Here is a 16,153-nt window from a genome sequence, read left to right as displayed (position 1 = left end):
CAGTATACAGTGCCTTGCACAAGTATTCATCCCCCTTGGCATTTTTCCTATTTTTTTGCATTAAAATCTGTAATTTAAATGGATTTTTATTTGGATTTCATGTAATGTAACAAAATAGTCCAAATCGATGAAGTGAAAAAAATTACTTATTTCAAATAATTCTAAAAAATAAATAACGGAAAAGTGGTGTGTGCATATGTATTCACCCCCTTTGCTATGGAGCCCCTAAATGAGATCTGGTGCAACCAATTACCTTCAAAGTCACATAATTAGTTAAATAAAGTCCACCTGTGTGCAATCTAAGTGTCACATGATCTCAGTATTTATACACCTGTTCTGAAAGGCCCCAGAGTCTGCAACACCACTAAGCAAGGGGCACCACCACTAAGCAAGGGGCACCACCAAGCAAGCGGCACCATGAAGACCAAGGAGCTCTCCAAACAGGTTAGGGACAAAGTTGTGGAGAAGTACAGATCAGGGTTGGGTTACAAAAAAATATCAGAAACTTTGAACATCCCACGGAGCACCATTAAATCCATTATTAAAAAATTGAAAGAATATGGCACCACAACAAACCTGCCAAGAGAGGGCCGCCCACCAAAACTCACGGACCAGGCAAGGAGGGCATTAATCAGAGGCAACAAAGAGACCAAAGATAACCCTGAAGGAGCTGCAAAGCTCCACAGCGGAGATTGTAGTATCTGTACATAGGACCACTTTAAGCCGTACGCTCCACAGAGCTGGCTTTACGGAAGAGTGGCCAGAAAAAAGCCATTGCTTAAAGAAAAAAATAAGCAAACACGTTTGGTGTTCGCCAAGAGGCATGTGGGAGACTCCCCAAACATATGGAAGAAGGTACTCTGGTCAGATGAGACTAAAATTGAGCTTTTTGGCCATCAAGGAAAACACTATGTCTGGCGCAAATCCAACACCTCTCATCACCCCGAGAACACCATCCCCACAGTGAAGCATGGTGGTGGCAGCATCATGCTGTGGGGATGTTTTTCCATCAGCAGGGACTGGGTAACTGGTCAGAATTGAAGGAATGATGGATGGCACTAAATACAGGGACATTCTTGAGGGAAACCTGTTTCAGTCTTGCAGAGATTTGAGACTGGGACGGAGATTCTCCTTCCAGTAGGACAATGACCCTAAGCATACTGCTAAAGCAACACTTGAGTGGTTTAAGGGGAAACATTTAAATGTCTTGGATTGGCCTAGTCAAAGCCCAGACCTCAATCCAATTGAGAATCTGTGGTATCGCTCAAAGATTGCTGTATACCAGCGGAACCCATCCAACTTGAAGGAGCTGGAGCAGTTTTGCTTTGAAGAATGGGCAAAAATCCCAGTGGCTAGATGTGCCAAGCTTATAGAGACATACCCCAAGTGACTTACTGCTGTAATTGCTGCAAAAGGTGGCTCTACGAAGTATTGATTTGGGGGGGGGGGGGGGGGCTCAAGTTCTGTTTTTTTGTCTTATTTCTAGAAAAAATATTTTGCATCTTCAAAGTGGTAGGCATGTTGTGTAAATCAAATGATAGAAACAACCCAAAAATCCATTTTAATTCCAGGTTGTAAGGCAACAAAATAGGAAAAATGCCAAGGGGGGTGAATACTTTCGCAAGCCACTGTATAAGACTGTATAAGATCAGGTTTGTTTTAAAACAAACAGTCTTCATGAAGGATGGATGGATGTTCATATTGTTAATATTGTTTCCAAAATATATTTCTGGAACCACAATATATTTGAACATAGATATTAATTTCTTCTTGAAGAATTAATATTATAACACTAACATTTTTAATAAATGCGGTCCTTGCCACTTCTGATCACGAGCCAAGCGAGATCTGTTGATAGGCATTCTTTACTTGAATTATCCCCCATGTTAAATGGACTAAGCAAGAGTTGTTTGATTTGGAAAGCAGGTTGGCAGCATGTTAAAACTACACCCCTGGCACACCCACTTTTGAATTTGGGCAACAAGCATTTATGAACATGGTCTGCGTTCCAAATGGAACCATATACCCTATGCAGTGCACTACTTTTGACTAGTGCCCACATGGCTCTGGTCAAAGGTATTGCACTATATAGGGAATAGGGTGCCATTTGGGACGTAGACCATGGCTAGAAGGTTGGCTATTCATAGATCTGCTCTACCTTCTCTGTCATAAACAACGGGTGCTTCCGAATAATCTCTCCTTTCTCCAGACGTGTGGACTTCCCTTCATGGATTTGAAAGATGACTGGTATATCAATCCAATGGCTTTACATAAGTGAATGAGTGTGCACTTCAGGAGGAAAAACATATTATTGTTATTATTATAACCAAGAAGAGGCGTTCTGGATCTTGTCAAGCCATTTTATCCTCACATAATTCCAAATGATTTGTTTTTATAGGCATCCTCCAGCCCGCCTGTAGTACAAAATCAAGATATTTCAGTAGCTTAGTACAAAAAAAAAAGCTGAGATCAAGCTTTAGTTGAAGCCTCACATAATCAACGTTATTAAGCTCTTTCCCATCTGTCCTGATCGAATACGAACACCATCAAAAATATATGATAGAATTCCCAATACCTTCAGTGTATTCTTGCTGAAGCAGTTAAGGTAGAGAGAAAACGTTCATAGAGAAAGAGAGAGGCAGAGAGATAGACAAAAAGGGAGATATAGGAACACTCAGCAGAAGGCAGTGGACCACTGGACAACACTGCTGCCACCAACAGCCCCATCCCCATATACTCAACAATTAGCAACACATAGAATAGACATACCGGGGTGGCAGGTAGCGTAACAGTTAAGATCGTTGGGCTAGTATCCGAAAGCTGGTTCGAATCCCCAAGCCGACTAGGTGTACCATCTGTCAATGTGCCCTTGAGCAAGGCACTTAACCCTAATTGCTGAGTAAGAGCATCTGCAAAGTTACTAAAATGTGAATGTCAACATCACATAATGTCGTATCTCTCACTTTAAGTGTAAGTTATATAGCTCCAAGTCTACTGTGAATTCCACTTAACTTTGCTGCAGTGGTTTTCTTTCCTAGGACTTTGGTTGAATATCATTTCAGGGGTGATTTACTTATTGATAGAAAATCTTTATTTTAAAAGCTTCAGATTGAAGTAAAAAGTAAACATGTTATTCTCTGTGAATTTGCTGTACTGTAGTTGGTTACATATTTAGTAGATTTTAATGCAGGTGTGGTGAAATGCTTGTATTCCTAGCTCCAACAGTGCCATCATATCTAAGAATACACAAAAATATACAAAAATCAAAAAGTAAAAGAATGGAATTAAGAAATATTAGGAAGAGCAATGTCAGAGTCCGGAGTATAAATATATATATGTATTCTCTGTGAATTTGCTGTACTGTAGTTGTTGTTTACAGCTTTCAATTTACTTCTAGACTTATCAAATATATAATGAAAGACTTATAAAAAAGTCAACTGTTTCACAGTAAGGATTTTTAGAAGATGTATTTTTATCCAAAGATCTACCCCTTTAACATATAGTTAACATATTTAGTTGTTTACTGTTTAGTAAAGCAATACCCAAATGAAAGTATGGCAATACCCAACTAAATGTCCATTTTGATTAATCCAGCTATCAAAATAGTTAAAATGTAAAGCATTAGACTTCTGTGTATTAACGCAAGTAAGAATCTGGACAGTAAAGTCATCAATCAAACATTAGCTTTTCCTGACCATGTTACCTGACCTGAGGAAAACTCTGGGCCTTAGTTATACAGTATATCAGCTATCACTTTGGTTCCACAGTTTTTCCTGGTAAGATCACACAGTGAGGAAGATCTCAGGCCCCTAATCAAGTGACTAAACCGTGATCGGTCAACCTCTGAGCAGAATGGGGTGTGTCATGTCATGACTTCGTCCCAAATGTCATGCTATTCCCTGCATAGTGCACTACTTTTGACCAGGGCCCAAAGTAGTGCAGTCAAAATTAGTGCACTGTATAGGGAATAGGGTGCCATTTGGGACACAGTCCTCATCATGTCTTGTCTCAGCTATGCTTCACAGCACTGATGATGAGCGGGGCCGCGTTCTTTCCATCGGGGTTGAGACAGGGACTAAATATTGGATACAAACTCTCGCTGAATGTATCCACGAACGTGAAGAGGTGCGTGCGCGCCTTGACGTCGTAAAACGACACCTGGCCACCTTCATAGTCAAGGAAGATGCCAATCTTCTGGGGATGAGAGGTCAGCTGGAGGTGCTGTCGAGTGGACGCCAGAGCCTTGACCTCCCCACACTTCAGCCACAGGCACCAGTACCTTTGTGATGAATTGACGAGATTATTATTCTTGCTAAATATCACATCCATAAATGATCTGTAAATGTATTAGCTAATGTTAACTAATTATGAATGTCTATTCATGTACCCTTATCGGCAAGTGTTACCAAGAGAATTTAAAAAAACATCCTACTCAATATTTTAAAAAGGTAGAATTATATAATTACTTTGATACACTGAATAACATGCTCTGTAACAACAAGGGCATGACATCTATCCAGACTCTCAAGCTTTTTGAATTTCTTTGAATGTGTTTTGATTTTTTGTTAATTTGTGATGTTTTGTGTGGAAGGACGTATAGATTTGTGTATTACATTTGAACTTTTATCCTTCAAAATGTATAACATTTCAATGTAAAAAATAAATAAACTAAAATAGAAAGGCAGCAGTACCCTCCATCAGGGCTCAGCTTTATCTCTCCCTTCCGGCGTGCCAACGCCCGCATCACGCCCACAGTCCAGGCAGTCTTGTGGCCCACCTCGACCTCCCAGTAATGGCGTCCAGAGGACAGGCCCTCGCGAGCGATCACGAAGAGGGCGGGGCTGAAGCGACGAGTGCCTTCCGACTGGTTGTGCTTCTGTTCCTCGTACATCACCTGGCGACCATCCTCTGACAGGACCAGGTTCCTCTGGGCCGTACCCGGGTCCAGGTACACCTCACCTGGAGGAGAGAGAGAGAGCAGTGTTGAGAACAGTGATGGTTCTATTGAGAACAGCGTTGATTCTTATGAGAACAGTGTAAGTTCTATTTAAAAGAGGGTGGGTTATATTGTGACCAGTCCAAGTTCCATTTAAAACAATGTATGTAACTGACCAAATAGAATCGAGGAGTGGACATTTCCCTGGAGTGAACAACCAGTGGAGGCTGCTGAGGGGAGACAGCTCATAATAATGGCTGGAACGGAGCGAATGGAATGGCATCAAACACATTGAAACCATGTGTTTGATGTTGTTGATACCTTTCTACTTATTCCTCTCCAGCCATTACTACGTTCCCGTCCTCCCCAATTAAGGTGACACCAACCTCCACTGCTACTGTAGGTTTGTATCCTTCCTAAGTGTAATCATGACCCAGTACTGACACCATATGGTGAAGTATAGACAGAACAGAATTACTGAGGATCAACAAAGCCTCTGCCTTACTATTTTCCTCTATTATCGACTGAAACTTTAGAAGACAACATCATTCTGTCATAAACGTTAACACAAAGTAGTTTCAAAGAGGAGCATGTGTACCCAAATCATCACACTTGAAATTCAAATTCGCACCTATCTAAAAAAAAACGAACTGTACTCACTTGCATAGTTCTGCAGCTTCCTGAGCTCTGCAAAGGAGAGAAAGAGAGACACACTGTCAGAGTCAGAGAGACAGAATAAAAAATATAATTACTTGACACATTGGAAAGAATTAACCAAAAAAACAGAATAAACTGGAATGCTATTTGGACCTAAACAGAGAGTACACAGTGGCAGAATACCTGACCACTGTGACTGTCCCAAAATGAAGGAAAGCTATGTACAGACTCAGTGAGCATAGCCTAGCTATTGACAGTGGGAGGCAGACCTGGCTCTAAAGAGAAGACAGGCTATGTGCACACTGCCCACAAAATGAGGGAGAGAGACACAGCGAGCGAGACAGAGAGAGAGAGAGAGAATGCGAGAGAGCGCAATTCCTAACCTCCTGCCAAATGAATGACCATATTAGAAACACATATTTCCCTCAGATTGCACAGACCCACAAAGAATTCGAAAACAAATCCAATTTTGATAAACACCCAAATCTATTAGGTGAAATACCACAGTGTGCCATCACAGCAGCAAGATTTGTGACCTGTTGCCACAAGAAAAGGGCAACCAGTGAAGAACAAACACCATTGTTAATACAATCCATATTTATGTTTATTTATTTTCCCTTTTGTACTTTAACTATTGCTCATTGTTACAACACTGAGTGTAATGTTTACTGTACATTTTTGTATTGTTTATTTAACTTTTGTTTATTATCTATTTCACTTGCTTTGGAAATGTGAACATATGTTTACCAAGCCAATAAAGCCTTTTAAATTGAATTGAGAGAGCAAGCGAGCTACAGAGCAAGAGAGCGAGATAGAGGGAGAGCGCGAGAAAGTGCGAGCGAGAGAGAGAGCGAGAAAGAGCGCGAGCGAGACAGAGGGAAAGAGCGCGAGCGAGACAGAGAGAAAGAGCGCGAGAGAGACAGAGAGAGAGCGCGAGCGAGACAGAGAGGGAGCGCGAGCGAGACAGAGAGAGAGCGCGAGCGAGACAGAGAGAGAGCGCGAGCGAGACAGAGAGAGAGCGCGAGCGAGACAGAGAGAGAGCGCGAGCGAGACAGAGAGAGAGCGCGAGCGAGACAGAGCATGAGAGAGAGAGAGTGAGAGAAAGAGAGCGAGAGAGAGCGATACAGAGAGCGAGACAGTCAGAGAGAGAGAGAGAGAGAGAGAGAGAGAGGGAGTCAGAGTCAAAGTCGACAGTGGAGGTAAACAGACAGTGCTAATCCCACCTTCATGTGGCGCTGTCAGTCAGTCGCCTGTTGTTGCCATCTCATTACTAACAGATGGCTGACCTTTGGCATCTACTGTACTTCACTATGTATCCCATCTGATGATTCACTCTCTATATAGAGGAGCCAGTCCAATGACCTACATCTAGATAGCTACATAGACACCACAGGAGGTTAGTGGCTAATGCTAACGGCTGGAGTGGAATAGTATCAAATGCATCAAACCCATGCCATTCCATTGATGCCATTCCATTTGTTCCTTTCTGGCCATTATTATGAGCCGTGATAAACACTGATGTAAGGTCAGTTTTGTGTTTTTTCTTCCCTGCAGTTGAGATAAGAATTGAGGGAAACTATGCTGATCCTAGATTGGTGCCTACAGGTACAGTGGGGGAAAAAAGTATTTAGTCAGCCACCAATTGTGCAAGTTCTCCCACTTAAAAAGATGAGAGAGGCCTGTAATTTTCATCATAGGTACACGTCAACTATGACAGACAAAATTAGAATTTATTTTCCAGAAAATCACATTGTAGGATTTTTATTGAATTTATTTGCAAATTATGGTGGAAAATACGTATTTGGTCAATAACAAAAGTTTCTCAATACTTTGTTATATACCCTTTGTTGGCAATGACACAGGTCAAACGTTTTCTGTAAGTCTTCACAAGGTTTTCACACACTGTTGCTGGTATTTTGGCCCATTCCTCCATGCAGATCTCCTCTAGGAGCAGTGATGTTTTGGGGCTGTCGCTGGGCAACACGGACTTTCAACTCCCTCCAAAGATTTTCTATGGGGTTGAGATCTGGAGATTGGCTAGGCCACTCCAGGACCTTGAAATGCTTCTTACGAAGCCACTCCTTCGTTGCCCGGGCGGTGTGTTTGGGATCATTGTCATGCTGAAAGACCCAGCCACGTTTCATCTTCAATGCCCTTGCTGATGGAAGGAGGTTTTCACTCAAAGTCTCACAATACATGGCCCCATTCATTCTTTCCTTTACACGGATCAGTCGTCCTGGTCCCTTTGCAGAAAAACAGCCCCAAAGCATGATGTTTCCACCCCCATGCTTCAAACTAGGTATGGTGTTCTTTGGATGCAACTCAGCATTCTTTGTCCTCCAAACTCGACGAGTTGAGTTTTGACCAAAAAGTTATATTTTGGTTTCATCTGACCATATGACATTCTCCCAATCCTCTTCTGGATCATCCAAATGCACTCTAGCAAACTTCAGACGGGCCTGGACATGTAGTGGCTTAAGCAGGGGGACACGTCTGGCACTGCAGGATTTGAGTCCCTGGCGGCGTAGTGTGTTACTGATCGTAGGCTTTGTTACTTTGGTCCCAGCTCTCTGCAGGTCATTCACTAGGTCCCCCCGTGTGGTTCTGGGATTTTTGCTCACCGTTCTTGTGATCATTTTGACCCCACGGGGTGAGATCTTGCGTGGAGCCCCAGATCAAGGGAGATCATCAGTGGTCTTGTATGTCTTCCATTTCCTAATAATTGCTCCCACAGTTGATTTCTTCAAACCAAGCTGCTTACCTATTGCAGATTCAGTCTTCCCAGCCTGGTGCAGGTCTACAATTTTGTTTCTGGTGTCCTTTGACAGCTCTTTGGTCTTGGCCATAGTGGAGTTTGGAGTGTGACTGTTTGAGGTTGTGGACAGGTGTCTTTTATACTGATAACAAGTTCAAACAGGTGCCATTAATACAGGTAACGAGTGGAGGACAGAGGAGCCTCTTAAAGAAGAAGTTACAGGTCTGTGAGAGCCAGAAATCTTGCTTGTTTGTAGGTGACCAAATACTTATTTACTTAAATACTTATATTTTCTCAATTTGTCTGTCATAGTTGACGTGTACCTATGATGAAAATTACAGGCCTCTCTCATCTTTTTAAGTGGGAGAACTTGCACAATTGGTGGCTGACTAAATACTTTTTTTCCCCTCTGCAACTTCTACCTGGAGAGAAATGGGATTTGGAAACAGGAAGTGAGGTCACACAGGAAGCACGTGACAATGGTTGTCTCTCGAATTTTACAGTTTTACACATATTGCTCCGCTTTTGACAAAAGCCTTATACTGTATATCAGGGGTAGGCAACCCTGGCACTAGAACTTCATGTTTTTGATTTAACTGACGTGGAAGACCAGGTGTGTTGAATTTAGGCAATCACTGGACTGATCAATTAGTTCAGTTGGTCAGGTGTTGTGCCTAGTTGCAACAAAATCCTGCAGTACCTGTGGCCCTCCAGGAACAGGGTTGCCTACCCCTGCTGTAGGTAGTGCACCATTATCTTACCCTGGCAAACAAGGTATGATTTGATCTACAGTCGTGGTCAAAAGTTTTGAGTATGACACACATATTAACTTTCACAAAGTCTGCTGCCTCAGTTTTTATGATGGCAATTTGCATATACTCCAGAATGTTATGAAGAGTGATCAGATGAATTACAATTCATTGCAAAGTCCCTCTTTTCCATGAAAATGAACTTAATCCCCAAAAAACATTTCCACTGCATTTCAGCCCTGCCACAAAAGGACCAGCTGACATCATGTCAGTGATTCTCTCGTTAACACAGGTGAGAGTGTTGACGAGGACAAGGCTGGAGATCACTCTGTCATGCTGATTGAGTTAGAATAACAGACTGGAAGCTTTAAAAGGAGGGTGTTGCTTGAAATCATTGTTCTTCCTCTGTTAACCATGGTTACCTGCAAGGAAACACGTGCCGTCATCATTGCTTTGCACAAAAAGGGCTTCACAGGCAAGGATATTGCTGCTAGTAAGATTGCACCTAAATCAACCATTTATCGGATCATCAAGAACGTCAAGGAGAGAGGTTCAATTGTTGTGAAGAAGGCTTCAGGGCGCACAAGAAAGTCCAGCAAGCGCCAGGATCGTCTCCTAAAGTTGATTCAGCTGCGGGATCGGGGCACCACCATTGCAGAGCTTGCTCAGGAATGGCAGCAGGCAGGTGTGAGTGCATCTGCACACACAGTGAGGCGAAGACTTTTGGAGGATGGCCTGGTGTCAAGAAGGGCAGCGAGGAAGCCACTTCTCTCCAGGAAAAACATCAGGGACAGACGGATATTCTGCAAAAGGTACAGGGATTGGACTGCTGAGGACTGGGGTAAAGTCATTTTCTCTGATGAATCCCCTTTCCGATTTTTTGGGGCATCCGGAAAAAGCTTGTCCAGAGAAGAAAAGGTGAGCGCTACCATCAGTCCTGTGTCATGCCAACAGTAAAGTATCCTGAGACTATTCATGTGTGGGGTTGCTTCTCAGCCAAGGGAGTGGGCTCACTCACAATTTTGCCTAAGAACACAGCCATGAATAAAGAATGGTACCATCACATCCTCCGAGAGCAATTTCTCCCAACCATCCAAGAACAGTTTGGTGACGAACAATGCCTTTTTCAGCATGATGGAGCACCTTGCCATAAGGCAAAAGTGATAACTAAGTGGCTCGGGGAACAAAACATCAACATTTTGGGTCCATGGCCAGGAAACTCCCCAGACCTTAATCCCACTGAGAACTTGTGGTCAATCTTCAAGAGGCGGGTGGACAAACAAAAACTCACAAATTCTGACAAACTCCAAGCATTGATTATGTAAGAACGGGCTGCCATCAGTCAGGATGTGGCCCATAAGTTAATTGACAGCATGCCAGGGCGGATTGCAGAGGTCTTGAAAAAGAAGGGTCAACACTGCAAATATTGACTCTTTGCATAAACTTAATGTAATTGTCAATAAAATCCTTTGACACTTATGGAATGCTTGTAATTATTCTGACAAAATACCTAAAAACACTGAAGCAGCAAACTTTGTGAAGACCAACAATTCTCAAAACTTTTGACCAAGACTGTATAAAATAATGGTTGATTTTGCCCACCTTTTCCGTACAGACTCTTGAGTTCTTCCTGGAACCTGTCGACGAGGGTGCTGACGGATGATTGGATAGTTCCTAGGTAGAGGTCTGTGTTCACACTCACACCTGACCAATTAATGGGCTCTGGGAGGGGCGCCAGTGTGGGCAAGCTCTGCAGGGGAGGACGAGGAGGGGTTTAACTGTGTATGGTGTGTGTGTGTGTGTGTGTTATGCGTGTGTCTGTGTGTTTCTGTGTGTGTGGGCCTGTGTATCCCCTCGTCATGTCCTAGCCTACCTTGAGGAAGATTACTTTATCCTGGTTCTGTGCCAGGGCGTCCAGCTCTCCGCTCCTCTTCCGGAGCTGGCTCAGTTCGTCCTCCAGACCTCGGACCAGCTCCTGGGCATGCCTCTCCGCCTCACGCTGTCTCGTACCGATCAGCTCCACCAGCTCAGCCTGGCTCTGCTCCACTAGACTTTGTAGCTCTGCATACACCTGCCAACTGTCCTCCAACTCCCTCTGGGTGCTGCTCTATAAAGACAGGTTATAGACAGACATACATAGTACACAGATATTGAGACATTGTTCTATTGAGAGTCATAGAGATGGGAGAGGACAGAGTGACATGTACAGACATATTCTAGAGATACAGACAAATACATTACCACAGCTGGACTCCAATCAAGTTGTAGAAACATCTCAAGGATGATCAATGGAAACAAGATGCATCTGAGCTAATTTTAGTCTCATAGCAAAGGGTCTGAATACTTATGTAAATAAGGTCTCTGTTTTTTTCTTTTATACATTTGCAAACATTTCTAAAAAACGGTTTTCACTTTGTCATTATTGGGTATTGTGTGTAGATTGATGAGGAAAAATTTTTATTTAATCCATTTTAGAATAAAGCTGTAACGTAACAAAATGTGGAAAAAAGTCAACTGGTCTGAATACCTTCCGAATGCACTGTATACAGACATATTCTGGAGATACAGATAAATCCATCGCTCTCCTACATCTCCCTCTGAGCACTGCTATAAAGATGGGGAGATGCAGGAGAGAGGTTGTGTGTGAAAACACACACGGCTGAGGTACACGTTTGAGTGATGTAAAGTTACTCTAAAGCTGTCGACACACAACTGATGTACATGTTTGCCAACAGCACAACTGGCCTAACAGGTCTGGCTGCCTTATCCCTCTCAGCCCACAGGCAAATATCTACCTGCTTGAGTTGGAGGAAACAGTTTGTGTTTTGTTATGCTTCCTTTCCATGTCACGTGTTCATGACTACACAGGAAAAGTGTATAATATAAAAACATGATTGAAAATCAAAACCTATGAACAGAATTGTTTATCATCCCACTCACTCCCCCCCTCTCATCCCTCTCCCCCCTCCCTCCCTCTAGTCAGTAAGTAACCCACCAAGATATACCCTCCCTCTGTAACCTCATCGCATTTTTAAACACGGCTCAAGTGGACTGCAGTTGCACTGTGCTCTATTTACAGTCAATATCTGACCAGGAGACTGGTCAACCAGCGTAGCAGTGAACTAAGCGAGTTTTAGTGAGTAGTCAGTACTGCTACAGAGAAAACAGTTTACTGCTATTAACTACTATTTAGCCAAGTCTCAGTTGGCTGTGTCTATGTGATCCCTGCAGGAATTGACCCCTCGACCTTGGCTAGCGCCTGTCTATGAATTTGAGACTGACAACGTTTTCTCCAGTCCCATGTGTCAGCTGTTTACCTAAACAAGTCGTTTTGCTGTTATTTAATACTGGATTGCCCCTTTAAAGCTGACAGAAATTCTACTATCTTAACCTCTTTGGTCCACAAAGGGAGTTTCCAGGAGGTACTAGTTAAGGACTGTAGTCTTAAAACAAGGTGCGGGCACTCAGGTAAATGTTTGCACTGGCCACGCCGGCTAGTCTGCCTAGGCCTAAGAGATGGATCAGAGCCATTACAAACATGGGAGCAAAAATGCTTTCTATGGTAGTCAACTGTAAGGCCTAGTGTAAGGGTTGGGGACACTATGGGGGTATTGACACTATGCAAATGTATTCTATTTGATTTATACATCATATAACTTTATTCATCCATATGTCCCATCAAGATAGATATTTATTTAGCAGAAATAAAAGAGCCCTGATCAAGAGGCGGTATGCCAATCAACTATACAATTAACTATTGTTGATTCACTACGGTTTGCCCTAATGAATACAACCCAGCTTACTCTCACTCAACCAAACACCACAAAAGACAAAAGGTGGTGCATTTTGATGACATCACCATTTATACGAGGGACTCACTTTGATGACCCGTATGGACTGGTTGATCTCCTCCAGCTTCTTGGCCCGCTCCTTGATCAGGTGTTTCAGCTCCAACCTCCACTTACCCAGATGACTCTGTGTGAGTGCAGAAAATATTAAAGTTTGATGTATAGTACAGTACAAAAGCAAGAAATACACGGGAGGGGGTGCGTTTTATGCGATTACTGGGTAGATGTGATGCAGATGCTAGGTATGATGTATGCTGAATCACCTCTGTTACCCAAGGGCTGGCTGTATTCAACAGTAATGTATCCACAGGTTATAGTGTTATACATCTCAGCCATCCTGCCTATCTGTGTTAGCCCGCTGAGCTAACGCACTGTTACACATCATTTCTGCCATCATAATCAACTAGGGTTCGAACCATGGTCTCCTGTGCACTACAAGACTGTGTTAGCCCACTGAGCTAAAGTGTGGCTATCTAGCCTATCTTTCTGCTGTATCCATATGTCTACCCTGGACTCACCATCTTCTTCTTCCACTCACGGTCGACTGAGACGATCTCGTGGGTCTTGTGTGCGGCCTCTGCGCAGGAGATGCAGACGCAGCCGCGGTCGTTACGACAGTAGACCTCCAGCAGGCGCTCGTGCTTCTTACAGATCTTCTCTTCCAGGTGGTGCAAGGGCTCAACCAGGCGGTGGGACGTCAGAGATTTCACCTTCCTGTGTTTAGGTAAAGTTTAACTTATGTGTCAGGGTGGGGGTCAATTACATTTCAATTCAGTCATAGAGAGAAGAAGGCAAAACACTAAGAAGATATATTTGTTATTTCTCACTTGTGATGTCGGAGATGTGCCTCACAGTATGACCCGGGACAGTTGAGACAAGATTTCAGGGCCCTCATCTTCCTCCCAATGCACGCATCACACGGCACCTCGCCCGCCCGGGCGAACTCCCCACCCTCCGCCGCAGCCGACGGTGACTCTCCGTGAAACCCATGTCCCGCCGCCAGACTTCCAGCCACCGCACCCGCCTTCGTGTTCGGTGTAGTCACCCCCACATCGAGCCCCTGGAACTGGGAAGAGATCTCGGCGAGGACCCGGTTGATGCTGAGCTCCGGCCTCCGGGTGTAGCTCTTCTTACACATGGGGCACTGGAACTTCTTGCTGTGGTCCCAGTAGCCCTACAGAATGAGGAGGAGAAAGAGAAGGACTTTATTCATCCATTTTCCTTACAGTCCATGGAAACACACACACACACCCACAAGGGGTTGGAAGCACATAGTCTAGTATTCTTCCTAGGTTCCTTAATACATTCTAGAATGTTTTTCCTGGCCACTGACATTTCGCTTATGTTTTGCTTGCTTTTTGGGGTCTAGGCCAGGTAACTGTAAAGCACTTTATGACAACTGCTGATGTAAAAAGAGCTTTATAAAGTAAATATGATACCTGAAGACAGGCCTTGCAGAAGCTGTGTCCGCAGGGGGTAGAGACAGGCTCTACGAAGACCTCCAGACAGATAGAACATTGGAACGACTCCTCTGACAAAGTGCCCCCCCTCCCTGGGGATCTCACACCTGACAGAGGGAGGGGAGTGAGTGTGTAGGAGAGAGAGAGAAACGAAAAAGCCAGTATATTCAAATGAGCACCATAGCCATAACTTTTTAAACATCAACACAAGGCTCACTCCCATCAATAAACGGGTTGTGAAAGAGTTTGTTCCAAACACTTCAGCTGTAAACCATCCCTGGAATGTAGAAATGCAGGCTGTATCTCTACCTTGTACCTGCTCTAGGTTTTTTTAAAATCTGTACAGATGCGTACTGTATGTCTGCTCTCAAATGGCACCATATTCCCTATACAATGCACTCTGGTCAAAAGTAGTGCATTGTGCATGATACAGAGGATACGATGCCCTTTGGGACGCAGCCTACTCAAACTGAAATGACATGCCATGTTTCGATAAATACCTTTTCAACTTCAAATAACGAAAACATACAGGAAGTTTGAAGTTAAAGTGAGAGCATATGGCAGAATCACCCATGTCAATTTCCACAGAACTATTATCAAATGCATGCTAAACAAAGTACCTTTAGACACTAATCTTTCATGTTGACTTTAAAACACAATGTGGGACCTTGATAATTTCTCCGCCCATACCACTGAGTCAGACTTTAGTATGTTATGTTCCATACTACATCAACATTTCTTTAAACGGACTCATGAAAACATTCCCCACATATGCTGTGAAAGAATCTCCTATGTCCAAACAAGTTTACAATCATTCTTGGTAACCAACTTGAGGATAACGTATGAGATTTAGATGATATAATACAGCAATAAAAAAGGGATAATTTTTTAAATAAATAAATAAAAAGGTATACAACTTACTCTGCATGCTGATTGAGCTCTCCTGTTTCTCGTGTGTTCACACAGTCCCGTGTCTCTGTAGTCCTCCGGAGGTTGCTTCCTACTCCACTGTATTGTATTGTACTGTCCGTCTCTCTATGTAAATCCACAACAGGTTTTGGCCCTGTGAAACTCACTACAGTGTCCCTTCCTCGCTCTCAACATCACACACCCTGCAGTATCTCCCTCCCTCTCTCCCTTTGCTCTGAGCAGTAAGCACTCTGTGGGTGTGTCCAAACTTCACCTGGGCCTGTGTTCACAAAGCAGGAGTGCTGATCTAGGATCAGGCCCCTTCTCCATGACCATATAATCATATTATGGTCGAAAGGCAAAACTGATCCTAGACCAGCAATCCTAGTCAGATGCTTTATGAATACAGGACATGGTAGGAAATGAGTACTTCCCTAGTCTCCACCTTTACACACACACACCCTACTCAACCCCAATACCACGACATCACAATCACTCCAGAAACCTAAGCAAAGTTGTCAGAAATGTACCAATTAGGCCTAGGCTATAATGACTGGATTATAATTTTTTCCATGCAAACGTTACAAAAACTAACCAGAGTAAGTCAAGCTATACCTGCATGACAATGACACACTGGAGTAGCCTACGAGTGTGTCGGTCATTTCACCCCATTGCCATCAGTTGGCGCTAAACACAGATTGGAAGTGTTTGCCAAGTTGTAAGAGATATGGGGTATATGGGTCAAGATTCACATGGCATCGATCAACACACTATTCTATTTTCAGATATATGGCTTCCTCTAGAAGTAGTCTGCTTGAGAGGCAGTTCAATTGCTCAGT

General features: G+C 43.4%; 1 protein-coding gene across 1 annotated transcript; it reads right to left on the bottom strand.

Moving 5' to 3' along the window:
- Nucleotides 1–2,350: 2,350 nt before the first annotated feature.
- On the bottom strand, nucleotides 2,351–15,545 carry LOC311113135 (nuclear factor 7, ovary-like). The gene is made up of 10 exons (XM_084156292.1): nucleotides 15,327–15,545; nucleotides 14,385–14,512; nucleotides 13,773–14,119; nucleotides 13,464–13,659; nucleotides 12,977–13,072; nucleotides 10,971–11,204; nucleotides 10,700–10,847; nucleotides 5,597–5,623; nucleotides 4,692–4,959; nucleotides 2,351–4,279 (listed from the first exon to the last, which is right to left on the bottom strand). Exons 1-10 carry the CDS (start codon nucleotides 15,331–15,333, stop codon nucleotides 4,009–4,011), a joined length of 1,722 nt encoding a protein of 573 aa, XP_084012418.1. The 5' UTR covers nucleotides 15,334–15,545; the 3' UTR covers nucleotides 2,351–4,008.
- Nucleotides 15,546–16,153: the final 608 nt, after the last annotated feature.

Source organism: Coregonus lavaretus, assembly GCF_964263955.1.
Source record: "Coregonus lavaretus genome assembly, chromosome: 39".
In the NCBI taxonomy this organism is placed as follows: domain Eukaryota; kingdom Metazoa; phylum Chordata; class Actinopteri; order Salmoniformes; family Salmonidae; genus Coregonus; species Coregonus lavaretus.
The sequence above is the reverse complement of the archived record's forward strand: the minus strand, read 5'-3'. Positions and strand labels throughout refer to the sequence as shown.

Excerpts from the sequence above, each read along its gene's own strand:
- LOC311113135 (XM_084156292.1), bottom strand. Across the intron at positions 13,073-13,463 it reads GTGAGTGGAAGAAGAAGATG|AGTCATCTGGGTAAGTGGAG; the intron begins GTGAGTCCAGGG and ends GCACTCACACAG. Across the intron at positions 4,960-5,596 it reads GAAGCTGCAGAACTATGCAA|GTGAGGTGTACCTGGACCCG; the intron begins GTGAGTACAGTT and ends TCTCTCCTCCAG.